The sequence below is a fragment of the Neopsephotus bourkii genome, unplaced genomic scaffold, assembly GCF_033783945.1.
Source record: "Neopsephotus bourkii isolate Nb327-2 ecotype Australia unplaced genomic scaffold, CSIRO-AGI_Nbou_v1 NB_1154, whole genome shotgun sequence".
Classification (NCBI taxonomy): Eukaryota; Metazoa; Chordata; class Aves; order Psittaciformes; family Psittacidae; genus Neopsephotus; species Neopsephotus bourkii.
The window spans coordinates 3,372,163-3,397,833 of NW_026901640.1; the positions used below are offsets into that span (position 1 = coordinate 3,372,163).

A 25,671-nucleotide genomic window follows, 5' to 3' on the forward strand; every position below is an offset into this window, starting at 1 on the left:
GGGAAATGCTGAGCTCTTTTCCGGGGAAAGGAGGAAATTCCCCTCTCCGGCAAATCAAGCCTCTTCCTTTCGCCTCCGCTCGGCCCCAGCGCCGTGCGCTTCCCTCCCCGCCGCGACCGGGACCGGGGCCGGGGCCGGGGCCAGCACGGGCCACAGCAGCGGCGCCGCCCGCAGGGGGCGCCACAGTGCTCCTCGACGCCCCACCCCGTCGTGATGCGCGCTCACTGCCGCCTCTCATTGGTGACTCACCACCCCGCTCTAGCGGCTCCTCCTCCGCGGCCACCGCTCATTGGCGGGCGGCGGAAAGAGTGCCCGCCCATAGGCGGGGCCAGCACCGCCCCCGCCTCCTTCGGCTGGCCGGCGGCTCCCGGAGCGGCGAGGCCGGGCGAGCGGCGGGGCCATGGCGAGCGTAGTGCGGGGGTTCGGCCGGGCGCCGCCGGTGCTCCTGCTGTGCGCGGTGCTGCTGGGCCCGGCCCGCGCTGTCCACATTAAGAAGGCGGAGGCGGCGGCGCCCGGTGAGGCGCTGCGGTACCTGCACTCGGCCGAGCTGGGCGAGGCGCTGCGGGCGCTGGCGGCCGCGGCCCCCCCAGGCCTGGCGCGGCTTTTCAGCATCGGCGACTCGGTGGAGGGGCGGCCGCTGTGGGTGCTGCGCCTGACGGCGGGGCTGCCGCCGGAGAGGGACGGTGAAGAGCCCGGCGGGGCGGCCCTGCCCGGCCGGCCGCAGGTGAAGCTGGTGGGGAACATGCACGGGGACGAGCCGCTGGCGCGGCCGCTGCTGCTGCGCCTGGCCCAGGAGCTGGTGCGGGGCTGGGCCGGCGGCGACGCGCGCATCGGCCGCCTGCTCAACACCACCGACCTGTACCTGCTGCCCAGCCTCAACCCCGACGGCTTCGAGCGCGCCCGGGAGGGCGACTGCCGCGGCGGCGGCGCGGAGAGCGGCCGGGAGAACAGCCGCGGCCGCGACCTCAACCGCAGCTTCCCCGACCAGTTCGGGGCAGCCAAGCCCGACCTGGAGCCCGTGCCCGAGGTGCGAGCCCTCATCAACTGGATGAGCCGTAACAAGTGAGTGCGACCCGGCCCGGTGCCTCTCTCCCGCTCCGAGGGAGAGCCTTGGCTCCGCTCCCCGGGGGGCTTCGGGCTGCGTTCAGCCTTTCCCTGCGCTTCTGAGCAGGGCTCGGGGGATGGAATTTCTCCCCAGTGCTCATGGCAGCCCGGGCTGACCGTCCTGTGCCAGCCTGTGCAGGGCTGGGGTTTGCTATGCACCTGCAAGGACCTCCGCTAGCCCCGCTGGGCACAGGCATTCCCGGCCTCTGTGGCCAGCTCTGTGTCCTGCTTTTCCAGGAGCCCACAGCTGGAAACTTCTCCTTACCCACTTCATCATCAGGTTGTGTGTGTGTGTGTCTTGCTCTTGGAGTTAACAGTGTTTTCACCATGAGCTGTAGGGTGCTTAAAGTGTTGGGGGGTTAAGTATACAGCTGGTCTGTGTACAAGCATGTCGAGAAAGCTGTGCTGAGCAGGGCTTTCCCCCATCGCTGTGCTTCATGGAAAATTCCCTGGATTTAGCAATAACACTGTGCAGCAGCGTTTCCTCATCCAGGTGCTACTCCTGCAGCCCTCTTTGACATCTCTTCTCCTGTGGATGCAGGAGTGAGCCTTGAGCCCTGTGCTGACCCTCAGGCTCCCACTCTCCAAGGGGGTGAATGGTGGGAAGCCGCTGTGCCCAGAGCAGGGCAGGAGAGATGGTGCCTTTGAAACCCAGCAACCTGCTCTAGTGGAAGGTGTCCCTGCGCATGGCAGGGGACTGGAACTGGATGAGCTTTAAGGTTTCTTCCAACGTAAACCATTCGAGGATTCCTTAGAGAACTATGGAAGGTTCAAACCACTGAGGTCAAGTGTGTGAAGCTGTGCGGAGGAAACCAGAATGCAGCGCACTGAAACAAACCGTGGCTCTCTTCCTAACGCTGAGATGGAGGGAGAAGTGGGGAGGGGATGCCTCCCACCTCTGATCTACCTTGTTGGTTGGATCAAACCAAAGCACATGACATTTGGTGTTCGATAGTGTTGGCTTGGTTTTAGAGACAAAATTTGCTTGGCCAAACTGTTAAAGCTTGGTGGATGCAGTGCCCGTGAGGGTTACTGCTCTGGAGGGATTTCATGAGCGATGCCAGTAATGGCTTGTCCCAGGGATCCTTTAGGACCGCTCAGATGCTGCAGTTTTGCACCGAAATCCCTCCAGACTTGGTTCAACTCAGGATTAGTTACTAGGGAAACTCATGCATGTTATTAATACCAGTTTGAAAGTACCTCAGGCTGTTAGGTATTGTGTTGAAGGTGGGATTGGCCTCCAAGCCAGGGTGAAGCAGGAAGACCGTGGGGCTTTGTGTTTGCCTCTACCTGGCAGCACCAGTTAATGCTGGTATGATTGTATCAGACTAACACAACCAGCGTTAGAAAAATGAGTGGGTAAACACAAGTGTTTGATTAAAAAAGAGATTGTGGGTGTAATGCAGTTCATGTGAGCTATTTTAAGCAAGTAAAGGCATTGGTCACGTTACCTCTGCTCACAAACTAAATCCCATTTGACCAAATGAAGAGGAGAGCTCTTTTCCCTCAGTGCTCTATGTGGTGGAAAGATGAAGAGCGTGTGCGTGTCTGTTAACATAACCTTGGTGTAGCTGCAGCCCCGTGGGTGTTCTCCTTGCTCAGGGCTGATGGAGCAGGGTCTGATCTCTTCCAAAGTGTCATCCAGTGGGCACGTTCTGCTCCATTGATCCCAAATAGAGTTTGGAGGCTCCCAAGAGCGTGGTTCGGGTGGGAAGGCAGCAGAATAACTGGTTGGGCAGCTGTAGCCAGCATCCTGTTGAAGTTGTTCCAATATGACTCTCTTTTTCCTTTTATCCTTCCCAACCCCAGGTTTCTGCTCTCTGGCAATCTGCATGGTGGCTCAGTGGTCGCAAGCTACCCCTATGATGACTCTCCCACACACAAGCCCACAGGAGTCTACAGTAAATCAGCCGATGATGAAGTCTTCAGATACTTGGCAAAAGCTTATGCGTCGCATCACCCCATAATGAGAACTGGCAGACCCAATTGCCCTGGCGAGGAGAGAGAGACCTTCCAAGATGGTATCACAAATGGTGCTCAGTGGTATGATGTAGAAGGTAAGGTGTGCTGACAAGTCACTCTGGCTCTAAGTCGCCTACCAGTGTCTCATAGAAATAGCTCCTTGCTCCCGCTGGGATCTGCCATCCAAACCAGTGGTGATGATCACAGAGGAAAGGATGGTGGGGGAAGTGTGATATTTTTAGCTTTGAATGTGTTCTAGCAGCTTGAAATGAAGGGAGCTAGCATCACAGGCACACCAGTAAGGGCTTGATGAATCACAGCCTGCGAGATGTTCGTAGGGAAGAGATCACAGCAAACTGGAAGATTCTTCCTGACCTTGTTGGATGCTGGAGAGTCATCCTGCATGCAGGAGGCTTCATTTGCCAAGTGAACTGTCAATAGGTCTCTAGATGGTTACTGGATTTTGATACAGGAAAGGGGAAACTATTGTTCAAGGCATTGAACCAATGCCAGTGTTCCTTGAGGGGTTTTCTTTTAGCCTTCAAACTTGTAGTTTTGTAAATTATTATAGAATAGCCTGCTGTAAAGCTATATAAAATGTAAATGTATGGCCTGAGCTCACCTTGCTGTTCTGAAACTGGGGAGAAAAGTTTCCTATGGGCTGCTCTGCTGTTAGACCTGTGATAGAGGAGAGGTGGGATCTAGAAGGGATCTGAAGTTCAGTCTCTGGGGCTTCTAGGAGAGCTCTTGATATGAGCTTATTTACCCCCAGGTGCCACCACCCTGTGCATGTGGAGGTGACTGGCCTGGCTCAGCCGCGCAGTGGCTGCTGTGTGTGTGCTGGTTTTGCTGGAAACGGGGTTTAAATGATCATTCATGTGATGAGAGGCTCTGGTGGAGAAGGCTTCGTGGGCTGGTGGGGAGAGAAATCTTGGCTGTGTCATTAGAAGTGACACCACTGCCGTGCTCCTCGGTGGATGTTGTACAACCACGGCCTCGCCGCTGCTGCAGAAACTCCTGTGGTGAGGCCACCACAGAAACCTTGCAGAAATGATGTGAGGAAGCTGTGCCCAACCTGCTTTGCTTTCCCTCCTGCTCGGGTTGAGGGGCGATGGCAGCAGCACTGAGCCAGCAGTGACATGGGATTTTGTTTGTCCTTCAGAGCTTACAGCTTAACAAACCAGTAAGACGGTGCCTGCCCAAAACAAGGCTTCAGAGCCGAGTCCTGTGCTAACGCTGCATCCACCTTGCTTGGGAAGGAGGGAGAGGGATCTGTTATTTGGCCCGAACACATCACCTCTGTGCTGGAAGAGCAAGTCTTGATTTCAGTGGTGGTGGAATCATTCCCCAGGATTTCAGTGGTCAAATGAGATGCAGTTTTATCTTTCTTTATCAGCTTTCTCCTTCCTTCCACCCTCTCGAGTACACTGGCCGTGGTGTTTGCCAGCTCAACGTTCACTCTGCTGCTGTGAAAGGTCCAGCAGGAGGAAGGTTTGTGTAATCTGGGGAGTTTGTTTATGAAGGAACAGGATATCCTGGATGATCAGCGCTGCCTTGTTCTGGTGGCGGTTGTTATCAGCCAACACCTCAGTCAGGAGGTTTGTTAGCTGCAGCTCTAAGGTTTTCTGCCCTTGCAGTGGAGTGGGGCGAGTGGTTCCAGAGCTTTGAGCCAGTGTTTCCAGGCCCCCTCAGGAGCAGCATTTTTTGCTGCAGGGTTAACTCCTTCATTGTCCTGCTAGGATGTGAGGTGCCTGGCTGATAGCTGTGGCACTGATGTGTGAGCCTTTCAGGCTGCCTCTGCCTTGCCAGCCAGCAGAGCAGGGGTTTCCCCTACTTTCCTTTCACAGGAAGTGGCAAAGTGTGACCTGAAAACCAGTTTGCTCTGTGCTGCCATCTCTGTGCTTTCTATTCTGTCCAAAAGCCTCCAGCATCCAGCCTTTGCAGAAATAACCCCTTCTGCTGTGACAAGCGCTGATGGCTGCAGGTGGTTCACGGGCAGAGATTATAGAAGATGCAATGACACCAACTGTCAGAATGGAGCATTGCTGAAGTGGCAGACAGGAGCCTGTGTGGTCTCTTCCTGAAGCAGTAAGGTTGGCCTTGCTGAACTTAAATGTCTTTTCCAACCTCGTTGATTGTGTGGTTCTAATTAACCTCTTATTGCTGTTGAAAATGCAGCTGTGTAGGATGGTGGTAGCCCTTGGAGCACCTTCCAGGCTGAGGGGTTAACCTGCAGCTGAGCCACCCAATACCAGAGGCTGGTACATGTGTGATTGTGTCCCTTTGGGCTTTAACCTTTATTTCCAGTAGTGGATGAAGAGCAGGTGAAGGGGGGTCAGGTGTATGCAGTGTAACAGGAGCAGCAAACCCACCACGGTGGCTGCACTGAGTCATCTGACTCGCTCAGCTCCGTGCCAGGGACTGCTGAGGCTCACACAGGGACCAGGAGGCTTTTCCCAGCGATCACAGTATTTAAATGTGTGGTGGAATGAGGCTGGGGAAATCCCAGTATCCTGCAGGAGCTCCCTGAGCTGAGCTCGGAGATAACCGGAACGCGTGGTGGTGCGAGCATCACAGGGCACGCACTCGTGGCCTCCAGATCAGGTTGTGCCAGGAGAGAATGCAGGCTCCAAGGAAAGCCAGGAAAAACAAAGGAATGGGAACAGAATGTTTCCACAGGTGGAGATTTTCCTGCCACGTTTTCTCATGTGAAATCAAACAAGCTGGAAAGCAAACTGCCATGGGATTCATTGTGCTGGAGTTAACCGGTGCAGGTTTACGCTGGTGCCAGACCCCATTAACTTTCATTTGAGCTTGCAAACAACCTCTTGTGTGTGTCAAGCCGAGGTGGCAAGTACAAACCATAGGAGTAATTGGTAAGGTCAAATGTGCACAGAAAAGGTGGCTCTCTGCCAGACAGCTGAATTTGCCTTCTGCATTCCAGCTGCTATAGATAAGCACGTCTGCCACCGAGATGGTTTGAGAGGCTATCTCTGCTGTACATGCTCTTACTCTTCCTTCCTTTCTAACCTCTGGGGCTTTTAACTACTAAATGCCTGGTTTGAATCAAGAAAACACATGCAAGTGTTGGTCCAGATGATGCTTGGAAAGCTGTTAAGAAACTGCTGAAGTCTTATTGTGGAAGGATGTGCCTGCCTTTGCTTTGTAAAGAGCCCAGTTCAGCAGCTGAATTCAGCTTACCATTCAATAGGCTGTTTTGTGGGCAGCCTTGGAAGGGGTTGGTGTTGTTTGCAGTCCCTTCCTATAAGTTCTTTTCCTTGCTAGTTCGACCCTGATGGCCAAGTTCTGGTCTGTACTGGACGGTGCTTCTGAAGTTGAAAGTGGATTTAGGTTACATGTGTGCTTAGAGGTGGCTTCAGCTGTGGTAGCAAGCCACAGTGAGCTTCCACACAGCTCTTAGTGGCATCAGAGTAATTAAAATGAGTGCTGAGAGCAGTGGGTGCTCATGGTACCGCTGTTGGGGCTGTTTCCTGAGCATGGCAGAAGGCAGTTGCACACTGTGAGCTCTGGTGGAGGTTTTCAGCCGTGTCTGTCTGGAATGTGCACAATTGGCTGCCCTTATGTGTTTGTAAGGGTTTCCATAAAATCCTTACTGCAGCAGTTTCTTTATTCTTGGGAGGAGTATTGGCTTCGTGGTTTGAAGGTCTCTTTTCACATCTAACATGAACTGCAGCTCTTGGGAAGACTCTGCCCTCCCCTTGGAGAGCCCCACAAGGCTGCAGGGCAGTGCTGCTCAGCGCTGTGTGATGCAGCTGCTGGAGCTGGAGGCTCATCCTCACCTCCTCTGAGCTTTAATGGTTGCAGACTAATGGACCAGCACATTCCTCTGCTTGTGTGGTGCTGCCACTGCTGCTCCCCTGGTCTCATGCTGTGAGACAATCACTTCAGTCCACAGGCTAAGCGACTTGTGCCATATATTTAATCACATCTCTGGCTTCCGTTGTGCCATCTGCTCTCTCTGCAGAGCACAGAGGACAATTTCTCTGCTTTAACTTAGCTGCAGGTCTCTTATCTCCTAATGTCTGCTCCAGCAGAGCTGGAATTGGAGAGGTTTCTGCAAAGTGCAGTTTGAAAATAGAGCCCTTCCTGGCTGGCCTGGAAGGCTTCTCCTGGCATGTGGTGTATTTATGGTATCTGGCTCCCCAGGCTTGACTCTAGAGAGCTGCATTCTCCTGCTCCCCTGCCTGCTTGAGCTTGGCAGGGAGCAGAGGCATGCCTGTCAGTGTGAGCTCTGCAGCACTTGTGCTGCAGGAGGTCTGGGATCCTTGCCCAAAGTGCAGTCCTGATGCTCAAGGAGCGGATCAGAGCAGGAGAGAGGTCTGCTCTGAACGTTCTGTGACCTCCTGCCAGCCAGGACCACTTGCTATGACTGGAAGCTGCTCACTTCTGCTTTGCTTTGCTTTGCTTTCCTTGCAGAATAGGTATGATGCTTCAATGGGAGGCTGAAGCTTTAGGCATTGCGGGCTAAAAGACACTCTTGAGATTCCCCAAGCAGGTAGGTAAAGTAGAAGCACTCTGACAGTCCCCTGCCTTGGCTGTACTTTTTCTGTGCTGCCTCTTGAATGCAGTGCTCTGCTAATGGTAGGCTGTGTACAGATCTCTTCACACCTCCAGATCTTCTATATATCCAGGACAGATGGTATATGGAAAACCATGTCATTCCGTATGCTGTAAAAATAACTGGCCTGCTCTGCAACAGGGCCGTTTGAAGGCCAAATATGTGCAGTGGATACAGTCCAAAGTTTCAAGCATGCAATGGACTACTTTTGAACAAGACTGATGGAGCAAGCTCTAATTCAGTCCGTTGCTGCTCTATTATGGGTGAGCATCTGTCCTAAATTTGCTTGAATGGCAGATGAAGCCCTAAATATGCTTCATAATGGCTCTGGTTCCCGTATGGATGTTTTCAAATTCATTAGCATCCTGTTAGGAACAGATGGTTATGGGCTGGCAAGTTGTTTCACTCGGCATGGTGTTCACTGGTGAGGGCAGCCCATACTGGGTTACTTCCCTGAACCTGGGAACAGTAGCTGAACCAAGCATCAGATTTGAAGGTCTTGTTGAGCTGAGTCTGAGAGTTTTAAAGTCCTCAGACACTCTTGGGCCCCTTGTGCTGGACAGAAACGCCTCTCTCCTGGTTTGATCTTGGCCTGAACAATGCTCTCTTGGCTGCATGTGGCGGTGGATTTGTTACAGTAAAAGCTTCCTGTTCACTTAGCAGCAGGCTCCCAGAAGAACTGAGAGGCGCTGGGGCATCCTTGTTGTGGTGCCATCCCACACATCTTCCAGGGGTCTGCTCTAAATCCTAGCTCATGCTGTCAGTCCACCTCTGCTTCACCCGAGTGCAGTGGGGCTATTGAATCTGGAACAGTGGTCCCTGACCTCTTGGGAGAGTGAGTGCCCACAGCCACCACATTTATTAAAAGCCTCCCCTTCCTGGTAAGGTGCTGCTGATGGCTTTTCCTGGCCGTGCATTAACACAGGCTCTGCAGATGCCAGGTAGTGCATTTGCATCCTGGTATTGATCCGTTCTGTCCAGTTAATTGGCCACACTACGGAGGGTCCCTCACTTGTGAATGATGAGGAAACTGCTCAGGCAAAGCGAGTGAGGTTTGTTACCATAGCACTGATGTAGCACTTTGAGCATAGCAAAGGATGGGAGCACAAAGTACTCATTTATCACTTGCCTGCTGGGGTCTTGCAGGCTGGTGCCATGACATGAGCTGCATGCTGGCTGCTGCTTTTTGTCCTCCTAAAGTCTGTGTTGCCTCTGTAGAGCAAATGTATAGCTATTGTATGAGAGATGGGCTTCTGAGAGCCAGTTTGACATCCTCAGCTCATCCTGAAGGGATCCATTGCCTCGGTCCTTGCATCCATCTGACAGTGGTGGGAGTTGTTCAGTTGGTGCATGGAGGTCTCTGGGCTGAGCAGTCACAGGCCCTGCTGTGCAGGTTGGGATGGAGCCATCCAGGAGGTGGTGATCAAGGCCATGGCACGCCAGTCGTGCCATGAAGAAGGTTGTGTAACCCACAAGAGAGCATCAGCATGGGTAGAACTTAGTGTGGTGTGTTTTCCGTGCTGCACAACTGCCTGATTTGGTGCTGGGAATGCTCTTCTCCTGTGGCCATGACATCTGGCGACAGTCATGTGGTAGGATTCATCAGGGTGCCTCTGAAACCGGTCTCACAGGCTTGTGGTGGTTTTGGAATGTCCTTTTCACTATTGCAAGCTCCCACGGATGTTCAGAGGGCTGAACGTCAGCAGTGTGCAGCAGCACGCTGGAGTCTGAGCTCCAGGTCATGAGTGGTGGTACCTGCGGGCCTCGTGTCCTGCTGGTGCATGATTCATCCTTGCTTGACAAACAGGTTTGCTTGCTGAGGGCTGGATGTAAACTCCAGGTAGGGTCAGGATGCTTCTGGAACACGGTGACCTTTTTGGTTCATAGCAGTGCCTGTGGTTTCTCTGAAGGGCAAGAATAGCAAGATGAGCTTAATACCAGGGAAGCAGCTCTGTGTGCTCTTGGTTTCTGGTGCTCATGGAGGTTTGGCTGGTGTAATACTGAGTTAGCAAACTGTCCCCTGGTGCTGCAGCATCCTTAGACTGATGGAAACTGCTGCCTTAGAGAGGAAACGTGGAAGGAGGCTGGTCACTTGGCTGCGGGTCTCAGGGAAGAGCACGTTTCCCAGTTGGAGTTTCTCAGGAGGACAAGTCTAGGTCCTGTCCTGGCTCCTGGGGGGTTGCAGGAGTCCTCAGGAGTGTGGGGTCATCGCTGCCCTCTCAAATCAAGAGGGGAGGTTCCTGAGGGTGACTTGCTGCAGTTCACTCCACACTGACACCATGTCACCTTGACAGGCTTTCTGCTGAAGCTGCCCTAAATACCATGTAGATGGAGAGCATTTACTTGGAGTTGGAGGAAGAGAGCAGCTGAGGAAGTACAGAAGGGAAGGCATTGCTTCCTCTTGTCTAGAGTTTTGCTAAGAGGTTTCTTGGGAGAGCAGCTGTATGGTCCTTGAAGCTGACTTGGGCCTGCAGATTGGAGCAGCCACCTCCCACGTCGATAGCCTGGTGGGTTCTTTGGTATCAGAGGCCTGAAGTGCATTTTGGGTGGAGTAATTTCTCTTGCAGGAAGACCCCATAAGTCTAAAGGTGGCTTGGAATGCATAGGGAAGGACTCAGTGGCAGTAGTGTTCCAACTGCGGTGTGCCTGACCTGGCACCCTGCATTGGTAGTGTCTGGAAAATGTCTTCACAGGAACACGAACCCATATGAATCCCCGAGTGCTGTGCTGCTGCGTTCAGCTGACAGCAGTGAGACTAAAGGGGCTGTCATCTTTGAGCTGTCTGTGCCTGGCTGACCCAGTGTGCCAGTTACTGAGTGAAACTGAGCTCGATCTTCCCTAGCACAGGCTGTCAGGATGCTCTGATCGGGGTTGTTTGCTATGAAGTGAGGGTAGCATCATGGTGAGATGATGTGAAGGACAAGGAAGAGCGTGCCTCCTGTGGTGGGATGTCTGTGCATTGCTTTTGGGACATCTCTTCCTCCTTTTCTCAGGTGGGATGCAGGATTACAACTACGTGTGGGCCAACTGCTTTGAGATCACGTTGGAGCTGTCCTGCTGCAAATATCCGCCGACCTCTGAGCTCCAGCAGGAGTGGGAGAACAACCGGGACTCTCTCCTTGCCTTCATTGAGCAGGTAGTGTCGGCAGCAGCGGGGAAACCCGGGTGTCCACAGTGGGCTGAGAGCACCGTGTTCACTTGTTCTTGTGGCTTGGTTTGCTGTGTGTGGTAACACAACTGCAGGTGCTGTGCAGAGGTTGGTGGCTAGAAAGCTGCTGTGTGCCTCTGCGGCTCTGCCACAGTTCCCACATCCTCCAAGACAGCAGAGCTCCCCTGAGAGGGGCCTCGTGGGGTGCACTGTTAAGTCAGTGCAGTTACTGCTGAGTAAGGTACTCACTGAGTACCTGTATGGCCTCATTGCCATCAATCTCCAGTGATGTTCAAAAGCACCAACACCACTGAAACCTTGTCTTGCATCTGTCTCCAGATGCCCATGGATGAGTTGAGTAGGTGACAGTTTAGGCTGGGAAAGGATCTGCATTTTGTCCCTTCTTACAGCATGTAACCCTTGCTATGTTCACAGTGCTGTGTTGATGAATTAGAGGATTTGCTGGGGAGGATCAGTTCTGAGATCTTCCCTTTGGTGTCCTCTGCTGTGCTTGGGGAAGGGCAGGGGGGTATTGCTGGCTGGGGATGTGGTTCCCCTGTTGTTGCTTGTCTTCAGGCAGGCTCTTGCATTGTTTTCCTTCAGGTCCACATTGGTGTGAAAGGCTTTGTCAGGGATGCAGTCAGTGGAGCTGGCCTGGAGAACGCGACCATCGTTGTTGCTGGTATCGCTCACAACATCACTGCGGGCAGATTTGGTGATTACCATCGGCTGCTGGTGCCTGGGACCTACAACGTGACTGCGGTTGTAATGGGGTAATGGCTCTGTGGCAGCTTGCAGCCACACTGCTGGCTACTTGTGTTCCTTCATGTATTTCTTGTCCAAAAGCATCTTGTGTATTTAAGGGGCTTGGCTGGAAGGCCCAGTGAATGCCTCCAACTTAGAGTGTTTGTTCACCAGTGAACGACTCCAGCTGTGTTTGTTCACCCCATGCCCCACCGCAGCAGAGTGCTATTGAATGCCCAGTATTTGTCACCTTCATTTCATTGCTTGTATTGATCTGCATCTAAATTCATGGGCAAAAGGAGAAAGTGGAGTAGGGTCACCCCAGTAGGGGTTGTGTTGTCTGGGTGTGAAGGTGTAGCTTGTCCCTAGGCTACCTCTGTGATAGGCTGTGGCTTCTTTGCTGGTGAGTCTGTAAACAGGAGCTTCTGCCTCTGTGACACAGCAAGGACAGCAGCGTGGCTGGCTCTGGTAGCAGTGGGATGTGTCCTGTAGGGTTGTTCTCTGGTGAATCTCTTGTCCATTGTCCATCCCAGTGGGTTCAGGTGGGAAGAGTAGACTGGAGTGGTGGAGAAGCTGCAGGTGGCTTTGGCATTGAGGAAGGAGGTTCTGGAGAGCCTCTTTGCTGAAGCCAGCTGTCTGTTTCACAGCTACACACCAGTGACCAGAGAGAACATCGAGGTGAAGGAGGGAGCAGCAACAGAAGTGGATTTCTCCTTGCAGCCAACTGTAATGCTGGCATCATTTAACGTCACACAGTTCCCAGCAACGTCTGCTCCTGCCTCTACCATCACCAGCACCCCTGCACAGGCAGAGGTCCCGAGCACAACCCCTCTCCATCAACCCATCCAACCCATGGACTTCCGCCACCATCACTTCTCAGACATGGAGATCTTCCTGCGGCGCTACGCCAACGAGTACCCCAAAATAACCCACCTCTACTCCGTGGGCAAGTCGGTGGAGCTGCGGGAGCTCTATGTAATGGAGATCTCTGACAATCCTGGTGTGCACGAAGCAGGTAAAGCATGGAAAATCCTTTCTAATGAGGCACAAATGCAGGTGACAGACCCTTTTGGTGGTGGGGGAGCAGAAGGGTAAATGGGAAATTGACCTGCAGGAAGGGTGGTGAGAGGTCTCCAAGCTTTAATGAAGTGGTTATAATTGTCTCTTTGGTGTGGCCGTGTGTCTGCAGGTGAACCAGAGTTCAAGTACATTGGGAACATGCATGGGAATGAAGTTGTGGGGCGAGAGCTTCTCCTGAACCTCATCGAGTACCTCTGCAAGAACTTTGGCACAGATCCTGAAGTGACAGATTTGGTCCAGAACACGCGGATCCACATCATGCCATCTATGAACCCTGATGGCTATGAGAAGTCCCAGGAAGGTATTGCTGCCTGTGCTGAAACATCTGTGGGGTTTCTGACTGTGAAAACAAGCTTTTGGGCTCTTGTTACCTCTGAGAAACCTGGAAGTCTTGTTGGAGGAGAAGCGGTCTCTGCACAGGGAGGCTGGGAAGGGTCATGGTGCGTGTGTGGGATGAGAGGGTGAATCCAACATTGCAGGATATGGGCAGTCAACTGATGCTTGAGGCTGTTGGAGAGAGTTCTTACGCTTCAGCACTGCTATATGCTGCCCCTCTTTGGGTCCCCTTATGGTTTGTGGCTATCCCAAGCTTTGTTTAATATAAAAAGACATTCCTTTGACACAGCTCTTGCTTGCTGTGTTTTGGTCCATGCTCTTAGTAACATGTGATGTGGGAGCCAGGCTGTCTGCAGAGCACTCCTCCAAGGATAATATAGACTTCTATCGTGATGTTGAAATTGGCAAAAACATCCTGTAGGGAAGGCCTTAAAACCCTGTGGCTCTTGCAGATTGGCAGAACAAAGCCTGTGTGTCCAGAGTGATTTCTGTGGAAGCAGAGTTCTGCTCTGGTTTAGCAAAGAACTTGTCCAGCTGGTTCGAGGAGGTGAGCTCTGAGGTTGCTGTGGGCACCACATCCGGCTCTGGCATTGGTCATGGTAAACTGAGTGGCACTGAGAGCCTGTGCAGGCACCCGCAGAGAGGGCCCCCAGACACCTCTGTGTGCAGAACAGGCCTCTTGCTGGAGGAGAACATGGGTGCCCCCTCAGTTTGGGGTGCAAGAAGCCAGCATTGTTGTGTTCTCTGCTGTCATCCATTCACTGATTATTGTAAGCTCTGTAGTAAGAGGGTGAAGCCTCTGCACTGAAGTGAGAACTCGCACAGGGCACAAGCTTGAACTTGGGCTTCGTTTGCAGGAGACAGAGGAGGCACCGTTGGCAGAAACAACAGCAACAACTACGACCTGAACCGGAACTTCCCAGACCAGTTTGTCCATGTGACAGACCCTCTGCAGCCAGAAACTCTCGCTGTCATGACCTGGTTAAAGACTCACCCGTTTGTGCTCTCTGCAAACCTGCACGGAGGTAACAGCAGCCAAACCCAACTCCTTCCTCTGCTGAGGTGCACGGGACGGGGGTTTGCAGGGATATCTCCACAGTGTTCTAGTGAAGGCAATCAGGTTCCTGCAACAGGAGTAAGGCTGTTTGCAAAAGCCTTACACAGAGAGTAAATGAACCCTTTTGTGCTGCTGGAAGGTGGCTCAGAAGCTGGAAATAGAGGGTGAAAACCATGTTTCCCAGCACATTTGTAGAGAGTTGGAGATGCAGCTGGGAGGATTCCAACCACTTCTCTGGAGGCAGCACATGCTTTGGGGGATAGCAAGCATGCTGCCCACTGGGAGATGGGGATGGATGCTCTCCTCAGCGGTTGCTCAGCAGCTGGATCTGGGAATGTGATACAGTGCTGCAGCTGTTAAAGGCTTCATAACAATTACAGAGCGAAGAGAACAAGATGTAATCCTGAGGGTTCCCTGCCTTGAGTCGCATGGCAGAACTATGACATTTGCTGTAATTTAATTATCTTTTTGGAGTGATGTAAATTAAATCTCTGTATTATAGCTTATTCCCTAGACAGTTTGTGTCTGCTGCCTTGTAGCTGTGGTAACGTGCAGGTGGCTGCTTTGTGCTAGCATGTTGGATTCCATAGTGCAGCAGTGCCATGTGTGGGTATGAGAGAGATGGCAGTTCTCCAGCAGTGGTGGTGGCTGGGCTTCCACAGTGCTATTAGTGCAGCTTGCTTGGGGAAGGCTTCAGAAAGCCAAAGGGGTTATAATCTGTCAGTGCTTGCAATTGGCTCCAAAAGGCTGAAAAACTCCAGCAGCTGGGCCAAGAGCGTGGTACATGTTCTAGGAAATCCCTCCCCTTGCTTTCCCTCCTCTGAAAGCGATTATTATGAGGTTATGCTCATCACTCCTGTTTGTGAGAGCCAAACCTTTGATGTGTTGTGGCGCGGGTTCACCTTCCCACCTGGGTGTGATCTTCTGTCTTCCTGTGCTTTTCTTATCTCTCCTACCCTCTGGGCTTAATGCTTTGTTTAATGCCAAGTCGTGAGAAGCAGAACATTGGTACTGGTTGGAGGAAGGGAAAAATACCTCCTATTAGGCTGAAGGATCACTTGGAAAGTGTGCAAGTATGAGTCAAAGCTTGTTTCCCTTGCAGGTTCTCTGGTGGTTAATTACCCCTTTGATGATGATGAGCAAGGAGTAGCCATATACAGTAAATCCCCAGATGATGCTGTGTTTCAGCAGTTGGCACTTTCCTATTCTAAGGTAAAGCTCTAACGGGAAGACAGGCACATCCTGCTGGGATAACCCCTGGAGCACAGGAGCTGGCGCACTGAAGAGTGGTAGAAAATGCTCTGTATGGGCTGTGAGGAGAGCAAGGAGGGGTTGGGGTTGGGGTTGGGTGTGGGTGCAGTCTATTTGTGCTGCAGCCATACAAACACACATCTACAGGGACCTCTGTGCTTGGTGACCCTGAGTGTGTGACTCATGTTAGGACAAAAGTGCCAGTGCCTATGGAGTGCAGACTTAGCTTCACATGTTGTATCTTGTTTTATAGGAAAATACAAAGATGTACCAGGGAAGCCCTTGTAAGGATATGTACCCCACTGAGTACTTCCCACATGGCATCACTAATGGGGCTCAATGGTACAATGTTCCAGGTAAAGTAGACCTTCAATCTCTTGTGCTGTTTGTCCCCCAAGTTAATGCATGTACAACTTAAAGAATTTAGTCTGCTCAGTCACAAACTCTGCATTGGTCAGCCCAGATTACTGGGACTCAGGTTTCTTTTATAACCTCTTAAATAATGTACCCAGATAAAGTTATTCCTGGGGGAAGGAATTTATAGTGTCGTTTTTCTGGTTATTAGCAAGATGGTTTCATAAAGTTTTACAGCCTTATATTAGCATGAAAGTTATTTACAAGGCGGGTGGTTATTTGCCTGCTAGTCTGGCTTCCCTTTGAAGCTTAAATCTTACCCTGTGTAAAAGCCTTCTCTGTTCATCTGTAAAACGTGTGCTGTAGTTTGTATGTCGTCTTTCTCTACTATCTAATACACCTTTTTTCTAGAGCTGTGGTACAGTTGCCTTCAGAAGACCTTGTCAAAACCTTTTTCACATTCCTGTTGTAGGTGGGATGCAGGACTGGAATTACTTACATACAAACTGCTTTGAAGTGACCATTGAGTTGGGCTGTGTGAAATACCCAAAAGCTGAGGAGCTGCCCAAGTACTGGGAGCAGAACCGCCGATCCCTCCTCCAGTTCATGAAGCAGGTGAGACACACTTTGACCTCAAGCACTTGTAGGAGCTGCCTCTTGGCTTTGTATTGGACGTGCCAGGATGAATGCACTGCTCTGTGGGCTGAAGTGAGTGCTGCTTCCTGGCCACACTGGCTACCTGCTCCACAGAAATCATCCCCATCAAACATGTCTCAATTCCTCCTTTTCCCTTTTCTCAACATGCAAAAAATCTGTACAGAAATAGCAACCAGGTGATGCCAGTGTGGGCTTTTTATCTAGCACTGCCTTGGTTTTCCCTAGGCTGGAGTAGCCCTTACATGCTGCTCCCATCTGAGCTGGGGGTGGTGGTAGTGCTGCACACCCAGGGTATGCAAACAGAGGTGTGGAGCAGAGAGTGCTCTGGTGGCACCCTGAGCCAAACACTTGCTCATTGTGCTCGTCAGGTGATAGTTGTCCATGCCAGCTGCTGGCGAGTTGAACCTGAGCCCTTTGGGAATGCTGAACCTCCTGGGCTTGGAGGTGGTGGGATCTGGGTGCCAGTGCTCTCACAGGGATGTGTGGAGTGGGAGGCAGAGGAGGAGCTGGCACTCAGCAGGGCTCTGGGTCTGTGTGCAGGTTCACCGTGGTGTCTGGGGGTTTGTGCTGGATGCTATGGATGGAAGGGGCATCCTGAATGCCACCATCAGCGTTGCTGACATCAATCACCCAGTGACCACCTACAAGGATGGAGACTACTGGCGCCTCTTGGTCCAGGGGACGTACAAAATCACAGCATCTGCCCGAGGGTGAGCAAACAGCAGCACAACTGTCTTCCTAGTCAGTAGTTCCATCACCTCTGCCCTACAGCAGATGTAGACATGGGTGTTTTTCTTGCCCTCTGCCCTGTGCAGACTTAGCAATGCAATCATAGAATAGTTAGGGTTGGAAAGGACCTTAAGATCATCCAGTTCCAACCCCCGTGCCCTGGGCAGGGACACCTCGCTCTAAACCATATCACCCAAGGCCTTGTCCAACCTGGCCTTGAACACTGCCAGGGATGGAGCATTCACAACCTCCCTGGGCAACCCATTCCAGTGCCTCACCACCCTAACAGGAAAGAATTTCCTCCTTATATCCAATCTAAACCTCCCCTGTTTAAGTTTTAACCCATTACCCCTTGTCCTGTCACTACAGTCCCTGATGAGGAGTCCATCCCCAGCATCCCTATAGGCCCCCTTCAGATACTGGAAGGCTGCTATGAGGTCTCCACGCAGCCTTCTCTTCTCCAGGCTGAACAGCCCCAACTTTCTCAGCCTAAATGCTGAGAAATGCTACCCTGATGTCAAAGACCGCTCACCTGGCATCAGCGTGCAGTCCAAACCTTCCCTTGTTAGGAGGTGATGTGGGGAAGGAGCTGATAACTTAATGTCTTTAGGGGAAGCTCTCTTGCTGGCAGCTGCCCACAGAAATGACTTAATCACTTCAACTGCTGCCAAAACCTCTGTTTTGAAGCAGCCTGACTTCTTGTGTGGCCAGTCTGCCACGTAACCCTGCCACACCTGAGCCAAAAGCAGCCCAGTGCCATGTTGAGCCCTGAGCTGCTCCCTCTCCTTCTGCCGTTCCCATGTCCTTTGGAACTGTTCTTGCTCTTCATTCTTACAGCTCCCTTTTGGCTGGGAGCAGCAGCAGTCCCGTGTGAGTGTCTGGTCAGGAAGCAGGATGGTTTGTTGTGCGAGGTCTCAAATGCTTGATGCTTCCTTGTGCCTTCTCTTCCCTGGGCAGGTACGATCCGGTCACTAAGACGGTGGAAGTGGGCAGCAGAGGTGGGGTGCAGGTCAACTTCACCCTTTCACAGACAGACATCAAAGTGGAGGAGGGGAAGGTGCCAGTCTTGAACACTCCGGACACCAGTGACCCCAACGAGAAGGAGTTTGAGACCCTGATCAAAGATCTTTCTGCTGAGAACGGCCTGGAGCGCCTCCTGCTCACCTCCTCGGGGAATGTCGCTCCCTACCGATACCGCTTTTACAAGGACCTGTCCGAGTTCCTCCGAGGCCTCTATCTGAACTACCCGCACATTACAAATCTCACCAGGTGAAAACTCACAGCAGCACCGCTCAGCTCCTCCCCGAGCAGCAGCCTGGGGTAGGGAAGTAGTGAAACGACGAGCCATGAGCACAGTGCAGAGATGGGGAGCTTATCCTGCCTTTTCCCTGTGGTCCCTGCGTTTGAGGGAGCCCCACATGCAAGGACTTGGTGATGGAGCACTGGCTGCAGGGCCTTACAGATGCATCTGGGTCCTTTTTCTAGAGATGTATTTTACTGATTTAAACCTGGGTGCTGTCAGTTCCCCAGGGATGCCTGGGACTGGTGATATTCCAGCATTGAAATCCCAAGTGTCTGCAACATCTCTCTGTTCCATGCTCTTTACTTCCTCTGTTTTCCAAATCCCTTTTAACATCCACCATGCTAAGAGTCCCCAGAATAAGCGATCAGTTTGATGTACAAGTCACAGATGGCTTTTTCATTGTCTGCCTTCAGTTTTTGATTCAGCAGTGTGAGATGTGTTTGGGTTAGCTTGCCCTGAGCCAAGGTCTCTGCCCTCCTGTGGCAGACCAGCTGCCGCAGTCCTTTGCTGTTCTTTGTGACCTGTAGCGCTTGCCCTCTGTCAGCTTTACAAAGCACAAATCTCTTTGTCCCAGGACCTCATTCGCTTGTTGTTACCAGGCACAGTGTGCTCATGTGCTGTCCCAGCTGATGCCAAAGCTGCTTGTCTCATCTGTAGCCCCTATTGTCCTTCCAGTTGCATCAGCCCTGATTGCGTTCCCTGCTTTGCTTGCATTCCGTTCACTAACTTAATGGCATGACTATGGCACCAAGTTCTGCATTACTGGAAGTAGGGCTGCTTTTGTCCTCTGCTGCATAAATTAGTTTAATGTCCAGATGTATCTTGCTTTGAAGGAAGAAAAAAGCCACGAACAAAGCCAACAATGGAAGCACAGAGGCATTTAGCAGTTCCACATTTAGCATCATAACCTATATAGAGATACACTGAGCATTGGGTGTCTTGTACATCTGGACATATTTCCACAGATGCTTGTTTTCAAACTGGTGTTCCTAGTGAATTCTGTTCAGTGCTGCTGCAGATCTGCTCTTGGCATGTGGTTGTGTTTTGTCTGCCTTTGCAGCCTCTCGGAGGTTGGCAGCAGTTCCCTCTTGTACCAGGGGTGCAGCTCTGTTCCCAAGCTCACGCTCTGCTTTTCATCTCTTGGCAGTTTGGGTCAGAGCATTGAGTTCCGTCAGATCTGGTCCCTTGAAATCTCCAACAAGCCCAACCAGTCGGAGCCTGAGGAGCCGAAGATCCGCTTTGTTGCTGGTATTCATGGAAACGCTCCTGTTGGTACCGAACTGCTCCTGTCGCTGGCAGAATTCCTTTGCATGAATTACAAGAAGAATGCTGCTGTTACGAAGGTGAGGAGCCAATGCAAGGGATCATCTTGGAGTCTTCCACTGAGAAAACAGTGCTCACTGGGAGAGGCTTGCTGTGTCAACACTGACTTGCAGTGATCCTGTGTGTAGTGGGGGACGTGTTGTGGGATCCTCAGGGCAAGTGGGAACCTCTGAGTGCAATTCCTAGGATGAGATCCAGGCAAGTGAACCCTTCTGATTGCACTTTGTGTACTGTTTCTCCTTTTTGTGCAGCTGATTGACCGAACACGGATTGTGATTGTGCCTTCCCTGAATCCAGATGGACATGAGATAGCCCAGGAGAGAGGCTGCACATCGAAGATAGGCCAGACTAATGCTCGTGGCAAAGATCTGGACACAGACTTCACAAGTAAAGCAAACTGAAGCACAGTGATGTGTAGTGTCCCTGTAATAGTGAAGGCTCCTTCTGACTGCTCTAGGTTTGGGTATAGTGATTTGGTTAGAGAGTCTGTCTGTACACAGAGCAGCACTCCTGCCCTGGAGCCCAGGGAGCAGAGTTGCTGGGAAGCTTACAGTGCTTGGATCTGCCCTACAGATGGTAATTTGCAGCTTCTTATTTGCAAGGAAAAGGCAGAGCAGAGCTCTTGAGGGATGGTCCAGAGGTTGGACAGCACATAATGTATTTTCCTGTTAACTTACTTCTTTCAGCCCCTGATGTCTGAAAAATGCCATCTGCTCGTGCTCCCCAGAAAGTCTCCTTTTATTTTCCATGCTTTTCTGGTTTCAGTAACTGCCTGCCATTGGCAGGTCACTGGGGATACTGAAAGCAAACACATATGAAATAGTCATGTGTCACATCTGTTTAGCTTTGCAGATGAATTCCCCCTATGGGTAGAGTGGTCTAGATGCTTTACTTGACCTGTCAGGTGCATCTGCTGCATAATACATAAAACAAACTCTATTTCAGGCATAGACCAAGAGTGTACTTCTGGCCTCTCAAACAGCAGAGGAAACTGATGTCAGTTCCCTTGTGTATTTGTTGTTCTGGTTTATAGGCAATTATTCCCGGTACTTGGACACACTGGAGCCTGAGACCAAAGCCATCATGGAGAACTTGATATTGAAGCAGGATTTCAGCCTCTCTGTTGCACTAGATGGAGGATCTCTGCTTGTCACTTACCCATATGATAACCCATCACAGACGGGTATGATGAACATCTCCAGGGCCTTGCATGCAGTTACCCCTGAGCTCTCTCTCTTCTTGGACTTCTCTCTTGGGCAGAAGTCCATGTGACTGCATGGTTTAGGAGTTTTTTTGTGCTGATGGTGTTCTGTAGTCTCCTTACGTGTCCAGCCCTTTGTATGTGGCATTGACAGTGTGTTAAGTGAAGCTGTAAAACCTCACAGGATTCAGCAGGGGGGCAGAACACTTACTATTTATGTTGTAGTTCAACCTTTCTTCTGCTAAAGCCACTATGAAGTCTGCTTTTGATACCACCTTCAGTGTCAGGGGAAAATCTGGAATGGCCTTGAAACGACGTGTTTCTAATACAGGGTCTTGGGGTTAGAATGGGAATCTGCCTCTCCAGGGAACAGGAGCTGCACTCTCAAAGTCTGATTTTTCTCTCTGTAGTGGAGAACAAAGAAACACTGAAGCATTTGGCATCTGTGTATGCAAACAACCATCCACTGATGCATTTGGGCCAGCCAGGCTGTCCCAATAAGTCAGGTATGTTTGGCTGAATCCTTTAACCCCCCTCAGCATGTGCTAGACTCTATCTGATACCTGTGCTCTTGCTCTCACAGATGAGAACATCCCTGGCGGTGTGATCCGTGGCTCTGAATGGCACAGTCACGTGGGGAGTATGAAGGTACTTCAGCACAGCGCAAGGCTTCTTATCTCTGTTAAACAAGCATTGAAAATGTATTTGCTCTGATGTCTGAGCAAACCCCCCCCCACTCTGCAAAGCCTTTTGAATACCACCTCTTGTAACTGTGCTGTTGGCTTTTGCAGGATTTCAGTGTCACGTTTGGTCACTGTCCCGAGATCACAGTTTATACCGGCTGCTGTTACTTCCCGAGTGCAGGACAGCTTCCTGGCCTGTGGGCAGAGCACAGGAAATCTCTCCTTAGCATGCTGGTGGAGGTGAGCCACAGCTGGGGAGCAAGGGGGGAAGGCAGTGGGCTGGATGGGAAGGAAGAAGAGGAAGAGAACAGTATGGAGGCTCCTTGTGGCTTTGTTGGTGCTGCGTAATTACAGACAGTCATAACTTAGACTGTGTGAGGAATGAACTGAACAGGGGCAGCAAGTGGCCACAGTATGTGTTGACCTGAGAGTTAATGGTCTGTGCTGTGTTGTCTCACAGTGGGCTGAGTAGTCCTTGAAGTGCTGTGCACTTTTATTTGTTCTGGGGGTCAGGGATGGAGAATGGGCTGTGTTTTGAGGGGAAGATCAGTTATATATTTTAGTTACGAATGTGCCACACATGTGGATCTGAATGTGATGTGTTTGAAATGCTTTCTTCCAGGTCCAAAAGGGAGTCCATGGCTTTGTCCAAGACAAGAGTGGCAAGGCAATTTCTAAAGCTATCATTGTTCTTAATGAAGGTTTGAGTGTCTTTACTAAAGAAGGTGGCTATTTCCATGTGCTGTTGGCTCCAGGTTTACACACCATCACTGCAGTAGCTGAAGGGTACCAGCAGAAACATGTCAAGGTAGGTGAACGTCTATTGGAGATTTTCCCTCTGCTCCCTGTCTTATGAAGGCATCCCTGTCCGGTCTCTGCCTTGGCTGTGTTTAGCTGCTGGTTATCTGCCCAGGTAGCTGTTTTCTGCCTCAATATAATGAATGAAGAAGAATGTCCTAGCAGAGCAGGGTTGTTTCAGGCAGTGGCTTTTCTTTCCATTGCACTTGTCTTTGCTGACCAGGGCAGGACTGGGTGGATGCCAAGTATCTCTTTCATCTTGACACCTGAGAGAGTTGAAAGCTTAGGGACACTCTGAGCTCTTGTATCTTTCTGCAGGTCTTTGTCCGTCATGATGCACCCAGCTCCGTGTTCATTGTATTTGACACAGAAAACAGGATATTTGGACTGCCAAGGGAGCTGGTTGTGACTGTTGCAGGTAAAGTGACACAATTGATCAAAGCTTTGAGCTTCACTTTCTGTACTAGTTCATGCTGGCAATGACCCTTCACTGAACTGGAAAAGTAGCCTGAAGACATAAGCTGTCTCCTGCTTTCCCTTCTGAATGTGTGCTTGTCCTTGCAAACTGGTCCAACAACCTTTGGATCTGGTGATGCTGGACTAGCAGAGGGGAGGGAAGAGGAAGTAGAGGATGTTGCAGAGGTCTGAAGGGTTTAGAATGAACTTTGACATGCCTGGAATGGGGGAAGGCTTGTTGTGCATGGAGCTGGGAGCTAGATCTTGCTTCTTCTTCAGGGTACTGTGGCACCAAGTAAGCATTAGTACTTATTTTGTCAAGGTGGCAGCTGCTGGAAGGCAAGAGCTTGTACCCAGTCTGCAGAGGAGCTCGGTGGTGCTGTTCCAGATAGTGAGCACAGAAAATAAAGCTAGTGCAGTCCTGCTCTGGAAGCAGCTGTCATGCGTGGCGTCTCTGCCCTGGCCTAGGAGGAAGGAGCAGGGTCATAGTGAAGCTAGGCAAATAGCTGTGATTGAGGAAGGGAAGAGAGATGGTGGCAAGCTCAGGAGCCTCCCATAAACTTTGATGTCTTGTCTCTGGCAGCTGCAAGTATGTCTGCTCTGGTCCTCACTGCCTGTATCATCTGGTGTGTCTGCTCCATCAAGTCCAACAGACACAAGGATGGCTTCCACCGCCTCCGGCAGCACCACGATGACTACGAGGATGAAATCCGCATGATGTCCACAGGTTCAAAGAAATCACTCCTGAGCCATGAATTCCAGGATGAAACAGACACTGAAGAAGAAACACTGTACTCCAGCAAACACTGACACTTCTCGGGCAGGAAGGGAGGTTCCCATGGACCAGACCCAGTGGTGGGGGCCAATCCCTGTGGTTCAGTTTTGAAACATTAGCTTGCAGGATGTGTCCTCCAGAGGTGCGGGTGGCTGCTCCCAGCTCCCCTCTATTTGCTCAGTTCCTATGTACATGCAAATTAGTGGGTGTTGGGGGCTGGTTTCAGGCTAAGGACAGACACTGGTTGTTATGGTTTTGGATCAAGACCTGGAGGTTCACGTGAGGTTGTTTGAAAGGCAACTTAACAGGGTGGCCAGCAGAGTTCCTAGCACTTCCCCAGCACCTCAACACAGCAAGCAGATGGTGGGGAAGTGCCCCAAGACCTGCAGGGAGTCATAGTTCCAACACTCCAGAGCAGTTTCTCTTCCTGTTTTGATTTCATGTTTTCCACTCTGTACTTGGGGGGAAGCCACATCCTTCACTTGACTCCATGTTCTGCAGCGCAGCCCTTGGAAAAAGACAACCCCCCCCCAAAAAACCCCATCCCTTGGTTCTCAGCTACTTCCTTGGAGCTTCTTCCCACCAGGAGATGCTGTGGCCTGCTATGATCAGCAGTGAGAGCTGGGGGAGATGACATCCACTCTTGATGTGAGCTGGAGGAAGGAGCAGATGTCAGAGCTTCAGTGGACGCTGACGAAGTTCGGTTGCTTGCCAGCTCTGTGGTACTGCTGTGCCTGACTTCTGGGGAAGAAAGAAGCTTTATACCCATCACCCCTGATTGCTTTTCATTTGTGTAGTAGACTTGGCCTTTGGGGTTTCATGTTGGCGTTGCAACGGCACAGTGCCTGAAAGAGCAACTGGAGGTTGTTCTGAGCAAATGGATAAACTGATGGTGTTGGATACTGCTAGAAAAGCAATCAGTTACTGACTTCACCTGATCAGTCTTGCTCAAGTGTGCCACTGTTCAGGAGAAAAGAGTGAAATGTGACCACTGCTTTGTATTGCACTCCTATTGGAGCAGCAGGGAGAGGTCATGGGAGTATCCATGGCCCAACTTCGGTCTTAAATTTTGAAGCAAAGCTGTACCTAATACCATTTAGTGATCAGAGCACTTTGGAAACACCCTCATCAGGCTCTGGTGATGATGGGCATCACCTTAGCTGCTGGCTTGGCTCTGTTCTGCCCTAAGTATGTAGCAAGAGCTCCACCTGCTTGTATGTCTGCTGCTGCGGGGCTTGGGTGCAAGGTGTCAGGAAGGGCTCAATGGCCGTGCTTAAGGAGAAGGAAAAAGCAGCCACATCCTGTTTCGTAGCACTTGGCAGGAAAGGGGAGCTGCAGTGTGCATCCCCAAGGCATGTGGGATTTGGGAGGGATAGAAGTGATGGCCAGAAGGGAAGAATGGCTGAAACGGTTGATTTCCAAAGCCTTGATGCATCTCTGATGTTCCTGTGCTTTCTGGGTGGAAGCTTGGGCTTAGAATAGGCACTTATTTTCTTGCTGCTCATGTTCTTTTTTTTAATCCTTGCCCTACTGACTTGAACTCCAGGGTGCAGGAGCCTGGCACAGGCATAGACTTTGCCCTGAGCTGATCTGTTCTCCAGCAACCTGGGGAGGTTCACTAGTGAATCCTACACATGGTGTCTGTTGGGGGGTGTTTGCACCCAAATGCATGATGAGGTCTGTTGTGCAGGGTTCTTACTTGGTCCTCTCTGTGGAAACAGTGCAATGGGTTCCCTCTTGAAGGCTGCTGGGCCCCTGTCACCTGGGGAGGGAGCAGTTTCTCACCCCAGCATGTGGTAGGTGCCCATCCAGAACCACATGCCCGTGTTGCTGTACTCATAGTCCCAACTGATACTGTGCAGCCAGCTGGAGGAACAAAGATAACCCTTATCCACCATACACCTTCTCTGTTCCACAGGGAATTCTATTGCAAGAAATGTGTGTTAAGATCAGGCTTGGGTGCAGGGAGATGAGGCTGAGCATTGCTTCTGCTCCTGTCCTGCATTGCTGTGGTGTGAAAGCTGCTCTTGAGCCATGAGCATCTCTGTGCCTGCTCCCAGCTCATCATGCTGTGGATGCGGGCCATGACTCTTTCCCATGGATGGTGAGCTGCAGCACACCAGCACTCAGT

General features: G+C 51.4%; 1 protein-coding gene across 1 annotated transcript; it reads left to right on the top strand.

Moving 5' to 3' along the window:
- Window positions 1-400: 400 nt before the first annotated feature.
- CPD (carboxypeptidase D) lies at window positions 401-24,067 on the top strand. Its single transcript, XM_061363535.1, has 21 exons — window positions 401-1,062; window positions 2,914-3,161; window positions 10,639-10,781; window positions 11,397-11,566; window positions 12,185-12,552; window positions 12,727-12,918; window positions 13,811-13,978; window positions 15,113-15,222; window positions 15,515-15,617; window positions 16,088-16,230; window positions 16,813-16,982; window positions 17,959-18,270; window positions 19,452-19,647; window positions 19,879-20,014; window positions 20,661-20,810; window positions 21,239-21,334; window positions 21,412-21,476; window positions 21,620-21,751; window positions 22,134-22,319; window positions 22,628-22,727; window positions 23,349-24,067. Exons 1-21 carry the CDS (start codon window positions 401-403, stop codon window positions 23,573-23,575), a joined length of 4,077 nt encoding a protein of 1,358 aa, XP_061219519.1. The 3' UTR covers window positions 23,576-24,067.
- Window positions 24,068-25,671: the final 1,604 nt, after the last annotated feature.

Bases quoted from the DNA above. Each gene is read 5' to 3' on its own strand.
- CPD (XM_061363535.1), top strand. From the start codon at position 401: ATGGCGAGCGTAGTGCGGGGGTTCGGCCGGGCGCCGCCGGTGCTCCTG. The intron at 15,223-15,514 runs GTAAAGCTCTAA...CTTGTTTTATAG, and splicing joins TGGCACTTTCCTATTCTAAG to GAAAATACAAAGATGTACCA. The intron at 15,618-16,087 runs GTAAAGTAGACC...TTCCTGTTGTAG, and splicing joins TCAATGGTACAATGTTCCAG to GTGGGATGCAGGACTGGAAT.